This window comes from Branchiostoma lanceolatum, chromosome 4, assembly GCF_035083965.1.
Source record: "Branchiostoma lanceolatum isolate klBraLanc5 chromosome 4, klBraLanc5.hap2, whole genome shotgun sequence".
NCBI classification, from domain to species: domain Eukaryota; kingdom Metazoa; phylum Chordata; class Leptocardii; order Amphioxiformes; family Branchiostomatidae; genus Branchiostoma; species Branchiostoma lanceolatum.
In genome coordinates this window covers 20464187-20485897 of record NC_089725.1, presented here as the reverse complement: position 1 = coordinate 20485897, position 21711 = coordinate 20464187, and the positions used below count along the sequence as shown (strand labels likewise).

At 41.6% G+C, this 21711-nt stretch overlaps 2 protein-coding genes across 5 annotated transcripts in view; one reads left to right on the top strand and one right to left on the bottom strand.

Annotated features, from left to right (window-relative positions):
* Positions 1 to 2091: 2091 nt before the first annotated feature.
* Positions 2092 to 6146, top strand: LOC136433234 (coiled-coil domain-containing protein 1-like). Its single transcript, XM_066425226.1, has 4 exons — positions 2092 to 2851; positions 3881 to 3949; positions 4877 to 4971; positions 5175 to 6146. Exons 1-4 carry the CDS (start codon positions 2429 to 2431, stop codon positions 5311 to 5313), a joined length of 726 nt encoding a protein of 241 aa, XP_066281323.1. The 5' UTR covers positions 2092 to 2428; the 3' UTR covers positions 5314 to 6146.
* A 720-nt stretch (positions 6147 to 6866) lies between these two features.
* The window catches only part of LOC136433231 (tyrosine-protein phosphatase non-receptor type 21-like), a 29342-nt gene continuing 14497 nt past the window's right edge, over positions 6867 to 21711 (bottom strand). For 3 of the 4 annotated variants that reach the window (XM_066425209.1, XM_066425211.1, XM_066425212.1), the window contains exons 4-21: positions 21295 to 21392; positions 19716 to 19786; positions 19512 to 19582; positions 19207 to 19294; positions 18877 to 18965; positions 18501 to 18588; positions 18212 to 18294; positions 17755 to 17808; positions 16781 to 16835; positions 15592 to 16461; positions 14521 to 15279; positions 12765 to 12902; positions 12434 to 12583; positions 11674 to 11742; positions 11281 to 11409; positions 10539 to 10767; positions 10077 to 10231; positions 6867 to 9820 (exon numbers count right to left, since the gene is read on the bottom strand). In XM_066425209.1, coding sequence (XP_066281306.1) covers positions 9692 to 9820; positions 10077 to 10231; positions 10539 to 10767; positions 11281 to 11409; positions 11674 to 11742; positions 12434 to 12583; positions 12765 to 12902; positions 14521 to 15279; positions 15592 to 16461; positions 16781 to 16835; positions 17755 to 17808; positions 18212 to 18294; positions 18501 to 18588; positions 18877 to 18965; positions 19207 to 19294; positions 19512 to 19582; positions 19716 to 19786; positions 21295 to 21392 — 3325 coding nt within the window. In that variant the 3' untranslated portion in view covers positions 6867 to 9691. The remainder of the gene's footprint in view (positions 9821 to 10076; positions 10232 to 10538; positions 10768 to 11280; positions 11410 to 11673; positions 11743 to 12433; positions 12584 to 12764; positions 12903 to 14520; positions 15280 to 15591; positions 16462 to 16780; positions 16836 to 17754; positions 17809 to 18211; positions 18295 to 18500; positions 18589 to 18876; positions 18966 to 19206; positions 19295 to 19511; positions 19583 to 19715; positions 19787 to 21294; positions 21393 to 21711) is intronic. The other variant, XM_066425213.1, reaches the window with a different exon arrangement.

Genomic DNA, 21711 nt, shown 5'->3' with positions numbered 1-21711 from the left:
CAGAGTGTAAACCGACAAATAAAATCACGGTGCTGTGGTAAAACTATGTGAGTCAAAGTTTCTGCACATAGATAAGTATGAATGATATAACAATGTCGGGAAATTTAGAGACAATTGAACCAAGTTCGTACTTGATGAAAGGAACTCAGAGAAAATGTAATGATCATTGCTCGATCCAATGACCGGTCCTTTTTATCAGAACTAAACTACATTTGTCCACTGCATGACATTCACTATAAAGGCTCTATCATTATTGTTGTCACGTGATGCCGATAATTTGCCGTTGGGTAAAATAACCCGCATGGATTTATAATATTCTCACAATGGATGAGATTATCAATATCTTATGAGGTAGTCGAAAAGCTAATTGTTATTTCCGTATTTTGTGTAGTTTTTAGTAATCTGTTTATTTATTGATTTATTAGTTTTGATGAGTAATTATGGAGTGATCAGTTTACAAAGGGAGGAAAGATCTCCCAGAATACTTTTTTAGTACATACTGAGCCCATGGTATTTCGGTCTCTTCACTTTATACAGACTATGAATGATTGTTTCGATGAATTCTCTTGTTATAAGACAAAACGTGACGTAAAACTCATTCACTTTGACCTGTTGACGACAAAAGTAGTCATGAAATCTTAGCCTCCATTGCAGGCTCTGAACCGGCCTTAATGGGGGCTAAATAATACATCTTTTGCAGCCACCCCAAAAGCCTGTTCAGAGCCTGCAACGGAGGCTAATGAAATCTAGGAGTAACTATTAAAACACAAGAACTGCATTTCGATGAGGCATGAAGCCGGAGGCATGAAGCCGGAGGCACCTCGCGTATCGGGTCGAAATACGACCATCACCAAGATTGTACTATAAAATCACCCAATAAATTCGGCTAACGTAAACTACCAGGGTCAGTCTGCTACTGACTACCGTGGTGTTCACATCAGTGGAGGCCTGGCTAAGATAGTCACCACCAACACAAGTTGCTCTCTCAATAAGCTTTTGAAATGTAGTCAGATAAGGAATGGATGTATGGCTATACCGTGATGGAGTTAGGTTTATGTAACCCAGAATATAAATGATAACACTGGCTTACCATGCTCTTTTTGGTAGTACCGGTATAAGTAAAGACATTGGCTGGCAGTTCATGTGCAGTTCTACCTTACAAGTTCTGCAGAGCTCCAGTCTATATAACTGGCTTTTTGAATACCACGTAGACACCACAGCTAAGTCATATTTCTAGATATACAACTACCAAACATTTGAATTCAACTGTGAGGAGGGCATTTCCAAGTTGAATATAACGTTAGATACAGTTACACTTTGAAACGACTTTGACAAGCTGATTTGAACGTTGATATTTGAACACAAGATTGATCTTCTAAAAACTGAACGTTGTATTGATTATATAACTTTGTTACAATCATTCTGTGTCATTCTGTATGGTTTCATAATGTTACTTTGAAAACCAGTAGAAAAAATATTTGAATCTCGTTCACCAGTATTATGCTAATCTTCCCTTGCCATTGTTTCAAGCCAGAGACAGTCTGGGATTTTTATGTGTTTATGTAGTTATGGGGGCCAATCCACCTTTCAAACTGCAGCAAGGCCACGGTGGGAAGCACATACTTCCTGAATTAGTTTATGGTTCTGGCCCCAGGGTCCAGATTATTTCATTTTAAGGGAGTTACCACTGTACTTTACCACCAGTCACACTACACGTTTTCAATTGAAATTAGATACTTTAGTTCATTGTAGTTATTATACTTATACGGGAAGACAGGGCACTTGAGGTATGAATCCAATTATTCCAATATTTCTCAAATTGTCTTGTCGGCGCTCTTTAACTTTCGCCTTGGACCGGCGTCGGATAGAAAGATAACTTCGTCGAAAGATAGGTCAATCCGTCACCGTCAATTAAGACCAGTTCACTGTGACTGCTTGTCAATAGAGACGTTCCCCTGTCCCATATAGCGAAACTGACCCCCAGTGTCTTGCTGTGGGCACGTCAGCCTTGCTAGTGACGTCGCGCTATTGCCAGACGGCCACATTCCCGCGATGCCGGGACACCGGATCGCCTTCCGAACGGAGAGTTGGTTCGGCCCACATCCCATAATTGGCAAGTCTCGCGCTCAGAATAGTTCCCCATCGCACTCCGGGCGGACACCAGCATACTTGCCCTCTAAAATCAGTGGACATCAAGTCGCAGACTTCGGACAAAGGCAGCTAATACCGTCCGAGTTATCATCATATTTGTAAAAAGACTGTTCTCCGCCAAGTGGTCCCACAACAACCGCTGAGGGAACTTCTACTCGTCGTGCGTCCGTGAGGATCTGTGCGGGCAGAGGACGACCAGTGACAGGCATTCCTCCTCCCACCCTCCGACATTTGGGGCTGTGCAGCTAACTGGGTGCACAACTTGTGACCAGCAAACATGAAGCTCAGATTAAGGCACTTGTTGTTGCTTCTCCTGGGATTCCTCCTGGTTGTACCTGACGGCATGGGCGTCAATGCGCAGGATGACGACGACGACGACGACGATGATGATGATATTGACAACGACGATGATGATGACGATGATGACGACGACGAAGATGATGATGGAGATGATGATGACGATGATGATGATGGTATAGACGACGATGATGATGACGACGATGATGATGATGATGAAGACGATGATGATGATGATGAAGATGATGACGACGACGAAGATGCTGATGCTGACGACGATGATGATGATGACGACGACGACGATGATGACGATGATGATGACGACGACGACGATGATGATGATGATGATGAAGAGGACCACGAGAAAAATTCCCTTTGTAACTACATCTGCGATAGCTGCGACGTAAGCTGTTTATTTGCGTTTTTATCACTTCATTAGCATCGTTATTGTTGGTTTCTGGATTGTCCCAAGTGTAGGCTTTCTTTGAATGAAAGTTAAAAAATTGCAATGACAGCATCAATCTTTTTTATTGCATTACAACACTTTATAGTAGGCCAATGATGGCCTTATACATATACTTAAGTGATGAGAAAAATTCATTTCTTGCTATTTGATTAGCACATGATACGCACGTGCCTAAATGCTACACACCAACAAGAATAGAAACCAAAGCCAAAGGTTTACCAGATAACCTTTTTTGGCACATCATAGCAAATCAATGTATTTCCGAGTCTTGCAGGATATGTTGCCAATGTGACAAAACCATTGCGATTTGTCAGTGTACGAACTATTTCAACATGTAGTTATCCCGTTTTGAATGAATTGCCAATGCATGGAGGGGTTTCCAATATTGACGCATGTGTAGATCTATGTAGCTCGAGGTTACTGCCCTGCTTCTTACGCTTGGCAGGCAGAGTAGAGGCCACGCCCTGTGGCAGCTGTTCTTTCCACATATGTACATATCAATAAGTCAGGATTACGATATTCTTTATATCTACTACAGCAAATGAACGATTTTCACTCGCCACATAGACCAATAGATTGAAACTGAGTCCTTATTTGGGGTCGTCTACCAAAGAATTAAAGTCTGGCCGTCTAGTAAATACCATAGTTTATACCAATACCTCCGACCGTACGCGTGACTGCCGAGGTTCTATATTTGACTTTGAAACTGACACCCAGACACTTATGCTGACTTTGACCCCTCTAGCTGAGAGGCACGCCAAAATATCTAGTCATGGTAAATGAAGTACACCAGAGAGGTGAAAAGTAGTAAATCAATCTTTGCTGATTTGTAGAGATTATCATGATTGGAGACGAATTGATTACTTTAAACAAATCTACTTTTGGTATTTATAGCTCAGGCTAGTTCGTTCAGTGAATCATATGCATAAACGATGAGAAATAATTATTGTTTTCAAATCCTTTCAGTTCTGTGACTTCTGCGATAGATGTCCCTGCCGAATCAACGACGAGGAAGAATACTGCGACAAGTGCAAGGTATGTTCCCCTCATTTTTTCTCATTGGACGTAGCCTCCAGTGGATTAGCCAAATGGCTTCGGGGATCGGCTTGATCAGTCATCATCGCATACTTAAGACTTCAGCATGACCTGTCCAGATACTAGTCTACATCACAAATCAACAGACATCGCCTGAATAACCGTCTGTGACGGCTACCGTGTTGAAGCTTTTCTGCCTAGTAGACGCCGATTCTTTAATGATATGAAATACTACACGAGACAGCTGCAGGAGGGGCGTGATGGAAATGCTAGAGGGGTTATTCTCAAGTTGAACCCGCTGTCCGCAAAGTAGGCCAGACAGGGGGACTGTCGTGTCAATACAAGCATGACACGTGTGTCAGGGCTGGATATTTATAGCTCCATAAAGGGCATCTGTGGCGCGCATATATCACTCCGAAGAACGAAGCACGCATTGCCTTCTGCATTTCAGCTCATGGGAAAATTGAGCCAGATATCAGCCTGCGAGGACCACGTTATTTGAATATTGGCGATAAAAGCAGTTAAAGAAACACTGTTGTACTAGTCTAGATATTTCCACCCACTTGCATAGGACTGCACCATTAGGTCAATTGCAATTGTTGTCAGTTTGATTTGAATTGTGATGTGCCATATCGAATACCTTGTACTTCTCTTTATTACCTTTGCCATGCTTTTGGTAACATTTGTATGTGTCTATATGTGCATGTCTTTTTATCTATCTGAAGAGATATATTCTAAGGTCTTCTAAATGATAGTAAAATGTCGATCAAAAATGTCGTGGCTTCTTTACCACGATGTTCAAAGCAAGAACAGGGCACGACCAAAGGGTGTGTTATTTTCTATAAGTACATTGGTCATCACTTTTTTCTCAAGAATACTGGTCCCTTTTTTCCTTGACTTGATATCTAACATTTTGATCCACTGCAGTTCTGCAGATTCTGCGGCATATGTGACACCTTCTGTGAGAGCTACGGGTGCACGCCTGGGTCATTCCTGGACAAGTTCACCTCAACTGTCTTCAAGTAAGTTTGGATTTCTAGTCCGCAACGCAGAACGTCAAGTTGTTGACACCTGTTGGTAATGAAAAGCTACTGGCAGTAGTTATTCAAGTTATGCTGCATCCAACAGCGTACAACAGGTTGTTGGCATTTTGATATAAGGGCATATGGCACAAAATGATCCACTTTATCTTGAAAGTCTTATCAATTAACATTTTTTCTTACAGCAAAATTGACAAACACGTCATCGACCTTGATGATGATGATGATGACGACGACGATGATGATGATGACGATGATGACGACGATGATGACGACGACGATGATGATGACGACGACGATGATGATGATAAAGATGAGCTATAGAAGAATCCTCGCGTCGAAACGTTGGAGTTTTATTTCAATCAAAACCAGGAACCTTGGTCAAGGGGACACTACAGGAACAAGTACTGGGAACATCTTTATGCCATTTACACCAAAGACTCAAATGACTTATTGGGGGCTGTTGGAATCTAATCGTGCAAGCCAGCAGATTCAAGCGGAACCCATTCGTTGAAGACAGCTATGGAATATTTGCACGCACACACAAAAAGAATTTCACCAATTACAGACTTCTAATTCTGCAGTTGCCCTTTTCACAATCGTGACAGTGGATAACAATCTAGCATTCATGGCGGTTTCGATGTCTACCAGGAAGACTTCAGGATGTAAACATTTTGAACAGAGTTCAAATCAGAATCTTCCTGAAATAGTTTGCAATGTTTGGTACTTAACTGGCTAAATACGACATCAAAGTATACTTGCTAGTATAGGCTCGCCGCTCAATCTGAAGGCTGTTGATTACTCCCCCTTGCTGGAATTTTCCACGGAAGACCCGCCGCTTGATGTGAATCTCAGGGCGACTTATAACGTTAGAATGCCAGCAGTACTGTAAGTCACCAAAAGCATGGTTGCATGTTAGATCATGTTAGTAACAAAGTCGGTATAGGTACGAATTTGTCAGTGTTGGTAGAAGGTTTACTGCATGCTGCAGAGCAGTTTGATACTGAAGTAGATTCTAAAAGAAATCGAGGCACTGACTTCCCTATGAAAATATGCTTCTCGAAGCAGCATTTCTGTACATTTTGGTGCTACTGGTGGACTTGACTAAATGTGGGTTGTTTATTTTTTGTGTGAATAAATGGCACTTTGTACAACTACAGCTCACTCTGTACTTATTATTACCTCCGTGAGAAATGAAGGGTATTGCTTTGGGTGTGTCTGTCTGTTGGTTCGCGTTTCCAGATATTTGTGGTCAACATAACTTAAGAACATCGGGATGGATTGTGATGATATTCAGCATGCGTGTAGCTTACAGACAGATATTATGACTTAATTTGCAAAATTAATGAGGATTTACTTCTATAAGTAGTGTTTATCATAATCTTTGATAGGACTTTAATTCATGTAACATATGTAATTTATTGAACATTAACAAGGACCAATTATGAAAATATGGGCCTAATATGCATAATTCGTGCCATAATTCATTTTAGCTGTAAATTATAGGAATTTCATATTTGTGACATGTGTAAGTTAAAGGTGTATACAATCATGCATGGATATACAAATGTAGAAGTCATTTTCACAATTAATCTAAAATGTTTCATGGAGGCATGAGGTCTCTTGTCGCATTTGTAATTTCCCAAGCCCAGGGATATCTGGGAATCTTTGAAAGCTTTATTCAAATTTCAGCTGTACAAAGAAATCACAATTTCATATTTGCTTGTTGTTGGAAACCACAGTGCAACTGACCAGCTGTGTTGACAACAAGTAATCTTCAAGTGAGAGAGACAGACTAGATACAAGACATAAATGGAAACAAGGCATCTACATTGGACAGGGGTCTTGAACTAATAAAAAGGCATCACACAATATCATAATTCTGTACAACTTTATTGGACATTGCACCACATTGTTGTATACATGTACATAAAATGAAAGTATGAGTTCAGCTTTGTATAATGATAAGTATGGCTATTGCAAAAAAGAAGAAAAAAAGAAAGAAATACTGTTAGCGAATGTTTCCCCATACCTAAATGTTATGACCAAGGAGTATGCTGTGAATTACATATCAATGAAACATGTAGCAGATACATGAGTAATATGGTACAAAAAACAATGCCTTTTCAGATAGTGTCGCCTTTCAAATGTTGCAGACTGTTACACTCTGCGTAACAAATATGCAAGTATATCTGTACATCAATACACTTATCCAGTCTGTCCTTATCCAACATAGGGAGAAATATCATGTAGCCTAGAAGGAAATCTGCAGTACAGTGAGATAAAAGGACTGAACTATAGTCATGCCAATTCACTCGGAGGTTCATCTGCACCTGACAGAATACGGAGTGGGAAGGGCTTCATTGCTGCCACCCTTTGATATGTTACAGAACTGCAGCTGCATTCTTTACCATAAGAACACATTCCTCAGTTAGAAAGACCTGAATCAGTGTATAGAAAAGGTCCTGAAATACAGCATATTTGGCACCATGGTAAGTTCTGTACTGTACACTACCTTTGGTATTATTGTTGCTAACTTTAGCTGTCTCAAAGACAATGCCAGACCTGAGTCTGGGAAGACAAGTTACATGGCACAATGTGAGTTGACAACCTACACCATACCAGTAAAGGCCACCTAAAGTCAGCCAAAGCACAAATGTCGCAGGACTTATATTGCCTAAGTCTATGGTCAAACCTGCAACTTTAGTTAGACATCACTTCTCTTCACATGTTCTACGTCTTGATCTCTACCATGGAGATTACTTGACTGGCCTTAATGTCTTTGGTTCTTGGGCTACATAAAATAAAGAAATCATACCTAAAACATTTAGGGTATTTGACACAGATATGGCACATATGACATAGTCGAAGGATGAGTATATAGTGATATACAAAACCACAGATATGATTATGATAGGACTTAGAAGAACCTTGAAAAAAAGCTCAGCTTTAAGAGAAACAGTACATTTCTTATTGAGCTTGTGACGGGACTTTACAAATGTCATATCCATGTACAACATTGATTTACATGATGTATGTACAAAGCCGATACAGATAAAAATGTACAAAGTGTTAAATGTAGGAAGCATTAATAATCTTAATGGTTATACAATCACAATAATGATTAAAACATGTTAAAAATGGACCTTCTACGTAATGAACTGTGTAAAATATGCTACTTATATGTCTAGACTAATTCCTATGATAAAACTAAAAAATAAAAGCCCTTGGCAGCCTCACATAAAATTATCACATCTACCACTTGGCAGAACAAACACATGATCATGTAGTTCCAGTCATACACTTTCTTTCATTCATTCCAAAACAAGTATTTCTCATTCTCAAACTTTTCGTCTTTCCATTACTTAACACATTAATCCTCCATTGCCACAAAGCAAGCATCAGTCCATTCAACCTTGTCACTTGGTTTTCAGACTAAAGGAAAAGTGAAAGAGATTTTGTGTGACACCAATGGTTTAAAAACATTGCTTTCTCCAAATCACTCCAGACTTTCCTCCTTTACTTCTCCAAGATGATAGCCTAAGTACCACCACTGTTAGGTTTAGTCTGCTCCGTCTTTATACAATGCTGGGATGTAGTGAGTCTGGGAGCAGACGAAAGCTAACCTGGATGGTGTCCAGGCTACCAAATTGTGGAATCTTCCTCGAAGCTGCCCAGCAGCCAACATCCCCATACCTTTCCCACTGTTCAACAGATCCTCCTTTCCCTAACTCCTTACATTCAAAATGTAGCAATACCTTCCACAATACAAAATCCTGTCCTTTCATAACAACATCTTTGCACCACAAATGATCGTGTAACCGAAACAGACTACGTCCAACATAACTGCCTATGTTCCTTCTGAGTTCTCCATTGGTAAAGGTAGGAACACATACTGTGGTTAATCATTTTGCATTGGTACACAGATCTCACTCTGTACTTACTCAGTGGATAGTAACTGGTAATTCCTGCATTAAGCACAGTTAACTGCTTACTATACTCCAGGCAGTCACCTCTTTGGCAGTCAACATTGTAAGGTATACTGTCATTACTGTGTCACCATGGGCCTGCCAACAGCTACTCCTGTCTTCCAATAGGTTACCTTACTAAACATTAATTATTTCCTTGCTAATAGAACAAATTAAATTGTATGCCTTTTTGAGTGGCAGAAAAGGGCATGCTGACACTGTTGTCTCTGACAATCTATAACAGGAACATTGATGGTATGATTTGATGTCCTATGCCTGTATTAGACAGTGCTGGTATGCTGCAATGGTATCATGTCTGCCTGTATGTATCACCAAACCAGTGGTTTGACCCAGTGACACCCCGACCTTGGCGCTGCCTGCAGGGGTCATGTCATGTCCTCCGACCATGTCCAGTTCCGTGTTCAAGAAACAGTAGCCTTTCTTGGTCATAATTTACCAACTACATTTAGATAATCCTCATCGCATCTATCATTTAAATTGCAAGAAAGCTTACAGCTGGCAGTTTCCAGTTTGTTATGCTGTCCTTGTTGTTGATGGAACAAAATGTGACTGATGAACAAATGATGTCAACCATAGCTAACATCTTGCAGACAGCCATGTCATATGTTGTACACTATATTCCATTAGACAACGTCATGAAGGTGTGTCACAGAACTCAAGACTTTTCATCACCAGGGGGAACGTCATACCGAGAACGGGCTTGTGGTGTCTTCTTAGATGAGTCTGGAGTTCTTGAGGTATTGTATAAGGACTGAGTAGACAAACTTGTACTGGGCCAGCATGGGAACCGTCATCATGCGCTGGTCCCTCAGACTGGTCAGGGCAGTCGGCAAGTCAAGGTCCTGGAAAGAACCACAGGACAGTCAGGAAGAGAACAAGATTGGTTACGCTGCTGTTTTACTACAGATATGCAGGATAGTTGTAGGAGTTGTCACATATGATATTAATATTTCCTTGTGGTATTACCAGTATCACAAGAAAGAGAGTGATTCCTACAGACTGATACAACATTTATGTGTCTACCGTAAGATTTTTGTAAAATTCTAGGCTGTCTCAAAATACAGATGAAAAAGCAGTTGGGAAGAGAAGCCTCCGTACCTTGTTGTGCTCCAACGTCCTGATCATCACCTCGGATAATATGTGCACCCCTGTCCTGCCTACTCCATTCCCACAATGCACCAGAAGTGGGGGCTCCCGTTCCACTGGCATGTCATAGGCCAGTCTCTTCACTGATTGGACCTCTTCAAGGAAGCCTGAAGCACAATGTTAAAGATTTTATGTTGAATTTCTAATTTGCAAAGATAAACCTCCCTACAATTAATCTGTAAAATATAGATAAACATGAGGGATGGAGTGAACAAACTTCTTGTACTACCACAGGTCAGGCTCTAAAACAGAACACTTGTGTTGTCTATGCACCTGTATGTGTTACGATAGGGCATCTTTCCACACTTACATACTTCACAGCCATGCCATATTTACTTTTTCTTTGTGCTTAGACCAGCCTACCCACACTCCTTACTGTCTATAGAAAAAAAATTAAACCCTACAATGACTTACAAAGAAAATCTTGCACATTCTGTGGGCACCCGTGCTCCGGCCATGCCAGGAACTGTAGATGCCAGAGTGTCCGTGTCTCTCCTGAGGGCATGTGTTTGACGGACATCCCTCTCGTGGCGTACGGCCCAGACACGCTGCTGAACCTCAAGGTGACCTCCACCTCCCCAAACTTGCACGTCTGTGTTGGCTCTGTCGGCCAGTACTGGTACGACTTCTCCTTCTCACCCTCCTGGAGATAACGGAAGGTGGTTTCAACAACTTCATTTCACCGAAAATCTTATAGCTTATATTCTATACCAACCCGGGTACTTTTGACCCATTGCTGACATAACATTTCCACTCAGGTCAAGTGACATATCAACTTGAGAAGGACCAGAGGACTGGTCGGAAGCTTGTTGGTAACCACTTAACTTTGTGTACAGAAATAGTGTGCAAATGTATCACTACTAAATCTTATAGCTTGCATAGTTAGAATTTCTACTTTGTGCGAAATAACAATCTACAGTTTATGACTCTATTACATTTACAAAGGTCGGAGGTTCTACCCCAATCACAGACACTGCTGCTACATTCTGTTCCAAACAATTTAAATCTGATAACATCTTACATCACCACTACAGAAATGACTACAACTTTACACACCTTTGTAGACACCAATCATAGATGCTGCTACTACATTCTGTTCAGAACGTTATAGATCCGATAACATCACAACTGCAGAAATGACTTCAACTTCACACACCTTTGTATGGGACAGCATGGCGATGATGAGCACCTCCTGGTTCCACACCATTCTCCAGAAGTCCTCTGTGGTGTTCTCCATGGGCCCCTGGGCAGCGATGTACTTCAGCTCAGACTCTCCAACCGGCATCTGGGAAGAACAACAATGATATGTCATTAAGATCATTGTAAAGTGTACATACTAGCAGCTGGCACATTATATGTGAAGAAAAAATATGTTCACAAAATATATCATTTGCATCTAATAGAACAAGTATAAACTGCATATGGACCTGTACAATGTGCTGCATGCAGGTGTTTCAAAAACAAAAATTATCCAGCAGTTGGGTCAGTACCAGTAAAGGAGTGACTGATGAGTACATGATAGAATAAAGACAGTGAGCAGCAGACAGACCTTGATGTGCGAGGCATTGATGTAGCCTGCAGGGTTACTCTGGGTGGGCATCAGCCTGACTCTGGACTCCTGGGAAATACAGACAACAGTATAGATGAACACTTATCAACACCACATCATTAACTTTAATCAAGCAAAGGCCTTCTCTTATTGTGTGATAAAATTTTCTTTGAATTCGACCTATGTGTGTATATTAGTGCTGTGTACCTTAACGTAACATCAGGTACAGGTACCAGTACAGAGGTTTAGGTACAGGTCCGGACCTGTACCTGAACAATTTGAAAAAGCAAAATGTGTTCTTCTGAACTTCTTCACTAATGACAGAAACAAATAAACTGTTATCGTTCCTACTGCCAAACTCCCTTGGCCTTGCTATCAAAACTCCTGGCCTGCCTGAATGGTCTGTTGCATATTAGTTACATTGTACGCTGTTCCAAGGTATCACTTTCACGTTTAGCATTGCATATGAGATCAGGAGACAAGTCACAAAATAAGCACATACTTGGTGTAAATTTATATCGGTACAGTACCGGTACTTCATGATCCGGTATTTTGGACCTGTACCTTATCAATTTTTACAGTACAGTACTGGTCCGCAGTACCGGTCCGCAGCACTAGTGTATATGTGTAAAAATGAGACATTGACTTTTTTCCTTGTTTTAAAACTTGCTGCAAACTATTGACATTAGCTAAAGGTTACAATCAACTTTGGACTGTGAGACTTTTATACACTTAGTTGTTCACCACAATCTTTACATACCTCATATGGCAGTATGTCTTTGAAGCGGTTCCTGGCCTGGTTGTCTGGTTTCTGGGCGGTCATGAAGATGGCTGGTTCCTTTTTCTTGTAGACTTTGGAGAACTCTGTGAACACAACTCCGTCCTCGGCACACTCCTCTAGCCTTTGTATCTACATCAAAGAAGATTTTAAAAAATATATCAAGCTGTTGGTTCATACAAATCAATCCTTCAATGATAAAAAGCATCGCCTATCAGTCGCTACAATGTTGACTAACATCTATTAGCATTACAAGGAATCTGAAAGACCTAGTGCATCGAACATGATTCAAGTACATGTATTGACAACTCACTCTCTCATCCCGTGGGGTCCTCCCTGACCCCCTTTTGCTGGCACGGGGAAGGGTTGCAATGGTCAGCCCGTTCATGGCTGCCAGCTTCAGAGGGCCTATCTTCCTCATGTTGTCCTCCTTGGAACCCGAAGACGACTTCTGTGACATGGCAAAAAAACACACATCCTCATTAGACAAAAATATCAATCCATGCATGTAGATCACAGCTCTAGCAAAACAGCGATGTGAAGAAAACTTGGGCCATTACTTATGTTTTCTAGTCCCTGTACAGTTAACACAGTAATACAATACAATACAGCCAATAATGTCAATAAGTGATTTCCTTCACACCTGTTTTTGACCAGCAAATCCGCAGTTACACTGCTCAAATATATATGACCGAACCTACCATGTTTCATTCAAAATGTGGGTTTCTCTTTCGAATTAGCCGAACAATCATAAAAAATTCCTTTCATTATAGCACTTGACGGTTGACTAACAACCGAGGACATTCCTATGAAGCTACATAATCTAACAAAACATGTATTAACATGCAATGACAAGAACAAGCTGACTTGCTATGTTGAATACCAGTTCTGCAAACCTCTATAGCTGTTTTGACTTCTTAGGATTCCCTTCAGCTATTCATGCAGTACACGATAAAATCTCAATAGGGTAGATAAACAAGAACCTCGTAACTAGTAGAAATACCAACAACACACTGCAGCTGCACAGAGCATAAATACAGCATTCCTTACTTCCACCTCTTAACTACACGGCTACAAAACATACAGGACTCTACATATAGATAACACACTATCTGATGTCCCATTCCAACAACTCTTGGACTAAACTGGAAAAGATAACAACAAACAGACCCTTGCTATGAGGTCCTAACAGATAATTACCTACCTTAAAACACAGTACTCAGACTTTGCGAGCTATGATTTGTTTAAAACGAAAACTGTTTCCTGCACCAAGCATTGTTTACATGTCTGGTTGATGATGGTTGGGAAGCAGCTTTACCAAAATGGTAACATATCGAAAACAGGATAACCATCTGGGTTGGTCTGCCCTGACCTGTCTACATGCAAACAAATACCTTTCACTCTTGGTAATGCAAATGTGTAAAACTGTTATGACCAAATTTTTTCAGTGTCATATTTTATCCGTCAGGGCTGCATCACTAATATTCATTGCATATGAGGGAAGATGACAACAATGAATGCATGTGTTTGTGTGGAGTTCTGCTGTGACTTGGAGATGGGCTGGGTGAGATATTTGTGGCAGGCGGTCAGACTGCTGGCGACATAACTCCACATTCTGTTCATTCTTATAATTATTGAGACTCTATCTGATCGCTGTTATCAGCCCTGATCTCCTCAGGCATGGTAGGGGTGGAGGAATGAGATCACACTACACTGCCGACATAGTTTTAGGACACTCCTAAACGTTGTTTGTTTGATGTAAGCCCTACAAAACGTTGAGCTTCCTGCATATATTGGTCAAGATGCTTTCAAAGGATGCAATTTTCATACACAACTTGTACTTTCTTCTTGAGGATGGGCAAGACAAATTAACAGTGGTTTGGGTTCCTGTCCATTTTCATTACAGCTGGTGCGTCTACTAGTGACCACCAATGTGAGCTGTCACATAACTGGACTATACAATAAACATCTTTTAGTATAGCCTGCAACAGTCAAGACTTGGGATATTTCACTAGTCTCCTCTTCAAGCTCATTAGGAAGCATTTTCGTACACCTACAGATCAACTCACCTCTATTCTCTTGACTTCCTCCTGGTCGGAATCGTTGGACGTGCTGTAACCACTGGTGACACACTCCTCTGACCCCCGACCTACGTGCACCAGGCTCTCATTGCTCAGCTCCTGGTCGGTTCCTACGCCAATGTCCACCAGCGACACCGGCCGCTTTCGGTGGCGCGGCGGCGGTATGGGTGCTTCCTCTACTTCTGGGCTGGAGCTGCTTTGGTCTGGAGATGAAGGATGACAGTTTACGACATGTACAGGGGGCGATGGTTCATGTATAATGACTGAGACCTCGTGTATAACTGGTCTGTGTGGGGATGTACTGTCAGGGGGACTTGGAGTCACATCGTCCTGGGGCGATTCAGCCACAGCAGAAGGTCCGTTTGTTATCGGGGAGTCTTGCACGGGAGGTCTGGCCACATTTGCACTTTGCTGTTCAACTGGAGCTGCCCTGATGGAGTTCTGAGAAACATCCAACATGGCGTCCGCTCTTTGTAGAAGAGTTCCATTTCCAGAGGGAAGAGAGTTCTGGGGGTAGGGAGGAGGTGGGATTGGGCCGTCCTCGGGAATGGGCAGCTCGCGAACGGACCCGATGCTGACTGCAGGGTGCATGATGTGCTCGTCCTTTAGACTGGAGGTGCTGCGTACGAGGGTCCTGCTGGCCTCCTGCAGCGCGTGGACGAGTGGAATGCTCTCCTCCTGGAATATCTGGGGACGGGGGACCGGGACGATCCGCCGTGGCAGCAGGTCAGGACTGCTGCTACTCACCTGAACATTAAACAAAAAAACGAATTACTAAGTATAAAGGAGTAATAGAACACAACAGTGAAAGCCTTCAGACATGATCCAACAAAAGGAATATCAGACCAGAATTTTTCTTTTCAATCGATGTGATATACTCAATTCAGCAGCATCTTTCCTGTGCTCCTAAGTTACTGGATAACTTTAACTCCACAGGCACTTTATTCTGACCTAGTTATCCCTGGGAAACAAGCTCAATCAATACTTAAACACTTCTACAGCAAATTACATCCATAGAATCAACATTGTGAGGTCTGAAAAGATACAGAACCAACATACCTGAGGATGCTTGTAGCGCTGCATGGCCAGGTCAGGTGTGCTGGTATGGTGTCGCGGGTACGGGGGTGGGGGTTTGTAATGGTGAAGAAGGGCCTCTGAACTCACAGTTATTTGTGCCATGTTTGTATATGGCTTAGCCAGTTCTGGGGTGCTGACAGTGTGGGAGAATGAAGCAGAGTGGAGAGGGAAGGTCTCTGTGGTAGTGTTTGTATGGCTTGGGCTGTACACCGCTGGGGACTGGACAAATGTGCGCTCCTGGGATAAGGAGACGATCCGTTGGGAATACAGGTCATGTTTTATCATGTCAGGCTGGCTGTACACCATTGTCTCTGGGTTATTGTAGACTCCTGACAGGCCCAGGTTGATGAGAGACTGGCTCTGCCCACTGTCCATCACACTCCGCAATCTGTTATTCCGCACGGCCGTTTCATAGTCCGGTGTCGGTCGATACGCAGGGAGCTGGGGGCGCAGATCGACCCTCGACACGTCCGTGTTGCTGTTGATGCTGGGATTGGACGACGCGGGGGAAGCGCGGTGGATGTTGACCTGCGAATGGTTGAGAGAGTTGGCGGAGTTGTAGACGCTCCCGTTCATGGGCACGCTGCCGTTCATGTAGCTGTGCACGCCGGGCGTGTGGGCGCGCAGCCGATCCATGCTGGTGGTGCTGTTGGACAGCAGGTAGTCGGTGCTGTTTGACAGGACGTACTCTGTGCTGCTGGACAGCACATTGTCCATGCTGCCTGACAGGCCGTAGTCAATGCTGACCTGGGGGGAGGAGTTGTAGGACACGTCACCAGGCGACGGTTCAGCCTCTTCTTCTGCATTCTGCTCATCCTCCTCATGGACAGGAGACATACCAGCTGCATCTCTCTGTGGGACAACAGGGCGAGACATATCAGTTTTCATCCTCTTCATCTCTCTGTGAGGGAACCAGACAGGGCAGTAGAGATATCACTTTTATCTACAAAAATACTTTGGATCCCAACATACCACTGAGGTGTATACATCCCTGCACCACTTGATACACAGGTTAAATGATAGCACCGTAGTAACACAAAGGTACAGGCTTTTTCAATATGACAAAATTCTAAAACACAACTATCCAGCTCCCAGGGTGACTAAGATCCTGACTAGGAATGCCAAAGGAAGGGGATAGGGAGGAGGTCCTTATCACTTGATTACTACTGACCTTGGTGATGGTGGGGGTTCTCTTCAGTGGGCTGGCCGCACTCACCAGGGGAGCACTGTGAGAAATGAAGCCACAAAACATCATGACAGGGTCAGGCAAAATATGTCTCTTCAGACTACAGACTGACTGACAAGAGGCATACCAGCAAGGTTATAGGGAGGAACTCCTACATGTGATCCTTCAAGTCTTTTCTTCTTAACCTCTTATATCATTGCAAACATATCAGGCAGCATAGACACTAACATTAATCCAACTGACTTTTCCAAACAGGAGAACTTAATACATCTATACCTGTATTAAATATGCTCATATCCTAACATACCAGTCTACCACATCATGAATACCAGTGTCATTAGTTAGAGTGATAAACATTAGGCGATTGAGACAGTCACTTGATCATGATATATGTACACGCACATTTGGCATGACTATGATAAGTATGAAGCTATTACACAATGGGAATACTGGAATTGAAAACACAGATCCTTTCAATTGCAATAGGCCATGGTGTTACGAGCTTTAACATATTCCGTTTTCTTTGTGGTTACAAATTGCAATCTATGACACAGAGTACGGATTGTAACTCTTGAAATTTCCTAGGTTAAAACCTAAAAATGGTGTTGTTACAAGCAAGGCACTGTGAGAAATGGATAGTAGAAGTTAGTTTAATACATTGCAGAGATCCTAAGTAAATAAATTCCCATGTTGTAGTGTTAGTTAGGGCAAAATACCATTTACATGTAGCATAATCTGACATGCAACTCCAAGTATCACTGGAAGAAACGAGGTATGTGAGGTTCTGCAAACATTCCCTATGGCAAAATGGCTGTTAGTGTTTGTTAATTCTACATTATAATAGGTCCAAGTTACACCAGACTTATTTGGGAGAGAGAGGGAGAGATTGAAACTCCATTCAACATAAAGTGCTAGTGTAAGTATTCAGTGTGCAGCAAGGAAAGAGAACTAGTTCTTACAGCTTCAGGTTGGACCGGTGGCCGTCCAGCGACACTTCATTCCACACTGTTTTGCTGTAAAAATGTTGTGGAGCATTTAGTTATTGATCTGTTCAGTAATGACAAAAATGATACTTCCTATCTTACAATCAACTAAAACCCCATATCATACAATACTCTTTTAGGCATGAAGCAGTCTTAACAAAACATAAGTGAACACTTTTTCCTACATATTAACATAAGATTACATGACTGATTGAATATTTAATAAACAGAAGTGCCAAACAATTGTGATAAAAAAGGCATGAAGGCACTTATCAATGTCATATCTACTTTTTTCATGGATTTCCATGTAGTATTTGTAAATGTAATAACTGGAACTAACATGGACAATCTAAGTCTTGGTGATGATGGTGACAAGGTACAGTAACTACAACATTCAAGTACTTTATTTTCCCAGGACTAGAGAAAATCTTACCTCACAGATGCCCTGTTGATGCGATAGAACTTGTGCTTCAGCACACACATCCTCCACACGTACTTGGTCATTTCTGCATCCTCCTGGAACAGCGGAGAATAGTTTCCAGTTAGGACAAGTTGGACACACATTAGAGATAAAGGTCAAATCATACATGAACTACATCAAATTAGAGTACATTTACAGCAAGTACAAAGAAAACAGCTGACATGATCACCCTTACATGTACTTTGCATACTAAAAAACATATGACTACAAAATGAGGAGAGAAAGTTAAGTTTTGACCCACCATAACAAACTGAACAATCTCCCCAGTCTTGGCACTCTCCACACCAAAGAGCCGCTTGTTATGGACAATGTTAGACACATCATGCCACCTGCAACACAAATATTCGGAATCAGCAGATATCAACATGAATGATCATCTGTGTTGGTTTAGTGCAAACCATAGCTATTTGGACTGACAATGAAATTCACCTTTCTAGATCAGTTTGCCAGGCTTTCTTTGGTTAAATCCATAATGTTTCCTCAAGAAACCTTTTAAAAATCCACGAAGAACCCATGGAGGCATAGCTCTTCTGGTCTAAAACTCTGACAATGAGTAATATGAAATACTTCAATATGTAAACAAACAAGGTAACACTAAATCCCTTGACTGGACTTACTTGAAGTAGACAGTCGGCAGTCCACTCAGATGTTTCACAAAAATGCCGACATAAGAGGCGCCAACTTCCAGGTTGTTTCCTGCCTCATCCTGAAAAAATATGACAGAAAATCAGAAACAGACTCTTTACTACACACGTTTGCAAAACTAGGATACTGTTATGTTCCTGAAATCAAAGGCAAGGCAATAGATCAAGACTTAGAGTCTCTATAGAATACAATATGTAACTTATTGTAGGTCAAGTGACAAGTTATGGAGGTACGTTTGCATCCAGGTATCAAAATCATTTTTTTAACTTACAAAGACAACACTACGTATCAATATCACAGACCTTGGCAGGATATGCTTCTTGTCCGTACCCATCCAACTGCTGTGCCTCTAGGATGTAGGAAAGTTCTGCCTGGGCAGGAGCCATCCCACTATACAACAGATAGAGAAAACAGTTCAGAAGTCTACTTATGCTATGTAGAATACTGCAGTTACATTGTAATCTTTATGGACTTTTCTTAGACTAGAGATCCCAACTACTCAACATACATTGTAGTGTAAGTATGCTTTAGTCTGTATGTCTACAGTCACTTGCAGTTGATTTCATACAGGGTACTATATATTTGTAATGACTATGATACTACATACCGGTGTCTCTGGTGGGCATTGATGACTTCTCGGACATGGTCAGCTATGGCTGTGTCATCTTGGCTCTGTGCCTGGGTGGAGAAAACACCAGCATGGTAAATCCCACATCTATTGACTATCAAAATATACTGTATATAACTTATAAGATCTCAGACAAATTTGCCCAAAAAAAGTGAACATTTACAAATACAACTGAAAACTTACTGGAGGGAAGAGAATGAAATCTTTGAAGAAATCCACTGTGTGCTTGTCACTGTCATGGTCTCCAAACTCAGCTGTAAGGAAAACACAGAAATTTGGTAACTCATTGACTGGGTATGGAGTGGGGCGCTGGCTTTAAATTCTGAAGTAGAGCATTTGCTGCTGAATTAGAAAGTTACAAACAAAACACATCACTCTGGTACAACAATACTAGTAACAACTAGAGTTCCACGACCTCATACCTTCGCCAAATGATTTTAACCTTTATGACTGACGTATTAGGAGTGTTTCTCATCAATAATAAATCATACCAGTTGATTGTCGTAAAATATAACATGTCCAAAGTATCAGCTTAACAAATTATGAGCCTACGGTTATGCTAATATTTATCATCAATTATGCAAAAGAGGCCCTTATTAACATAATTTGATTCAACGATGTTAACATTCACATAACTTCCCGATGCCACAAAAAAAGTATGAAATGTATGAAATTGCCGTCATTTGCCAGTGTGGAATAATACAAGTTACTCATTAAGTATGCAAATTAGGCCCACATTTGCATATTTTCTATCTATGAACAGTCCTCTCTTCCTCAGTTACAATTTGAATAGTCATACCATGGAACAAAGCGGATTTTTAAAGTTGCCTTATTAATTATGCAAATTAGAATCTGATTTGCATAATTATTGTCCAATCATACTAAGCATCACACAAGCTATCCACATACCAAAAATGATGACCATCCATCAAGGCCATCTTGTTATAGTATTTTCTCATTAATTATGCAAATGAGGTCTTCATTTGCATAGTTCATATCAATTAATATTTCTCTCTTCCTCAGTTACATATGTCACATGTTTCAGAGTCCTATCATGGAATTTGGCGGATGTATAAACTTTCCTCATTAATTATGCAAATTAGATACTGATTTGCATAAGAAGTGTCTAATCATGGACATCATCACTCAAGCTATCTACCTACCGAAAATCATTACCATCCATCAAGCCCTTCTTGAGTTATTCCCTTTCAAAGTCAGACGCAAAACCTGCTCCTGCAGTTCCAAAAAAGCCGCTAGGGGGCCCAAACCCACACCACTTACTCTCTGTCCAAAGATCTATCTACCACTCAAAAATAAGTTCCATAACATGTCCAGAACACGAGTTATCAAAACAGGAAGTTCCGCTGCAGTACCGTAAGAAGCCGCTAGGGGGCCCAAAATCTTTTTAGGTCTCATCAACACCTACCAACATACCAAATATCAAAACAATCCATCAAGGCATTCTCGAGTTATGCTGTGCCACTACAAACAGACAGACAAACGCTACCCTCTGCATAACCTTCTCGGCGAAGGTAACAAAGAAATAGGTAGTTCACATTGAGAACGGCAACACTGACCAAAGTGGTGAGTCAGCATTGAGACTGAAACAGACAAATACATGTAGAATCTTAGTCTGTATAACGCAAACTCCAGCTGTCCGGGTGGATAGCCGTTACAGGCGGCGAGCGGACACGGGGCTGGATTGAAACCAGGCTAGTAGAATCTAGCTAGAATCTAGTGAAACAGAGAAGGTAGGACAAACCTTGTATGGCATAGCTGGCCAGCAGCATTGCCTGCTCAGGTGTACACGGAAGTCTTCCTTCAATAACATCACTCTTCAGCTGCAGGTAGAACAGGTACCTGCAAGGTGGAAACAACATAGTTACACATGCTATATATAGTTTCTCCATATCACTTTTCATGCTAGAAATTCAAATGATACACAGTTAAAATGCCATTCATGACTTTCAGTCACCCCACAGAAAGATTGTACTCAGATCACAGCTAGTACTATCAAGGAGGTTTTATATAGAAGGAGAGCGGACGAGCTAGCGCCCCGCTGGGTCCTTTTGTTTCGCCCCGCTGCGACCCATTGTGTATAGCTGGCGCGGCGCCGTCTTTGAACCGATGCGTGAATCGCGGTTTTCTATGCAAAGGAGCTTCGGCATGACGTCACACG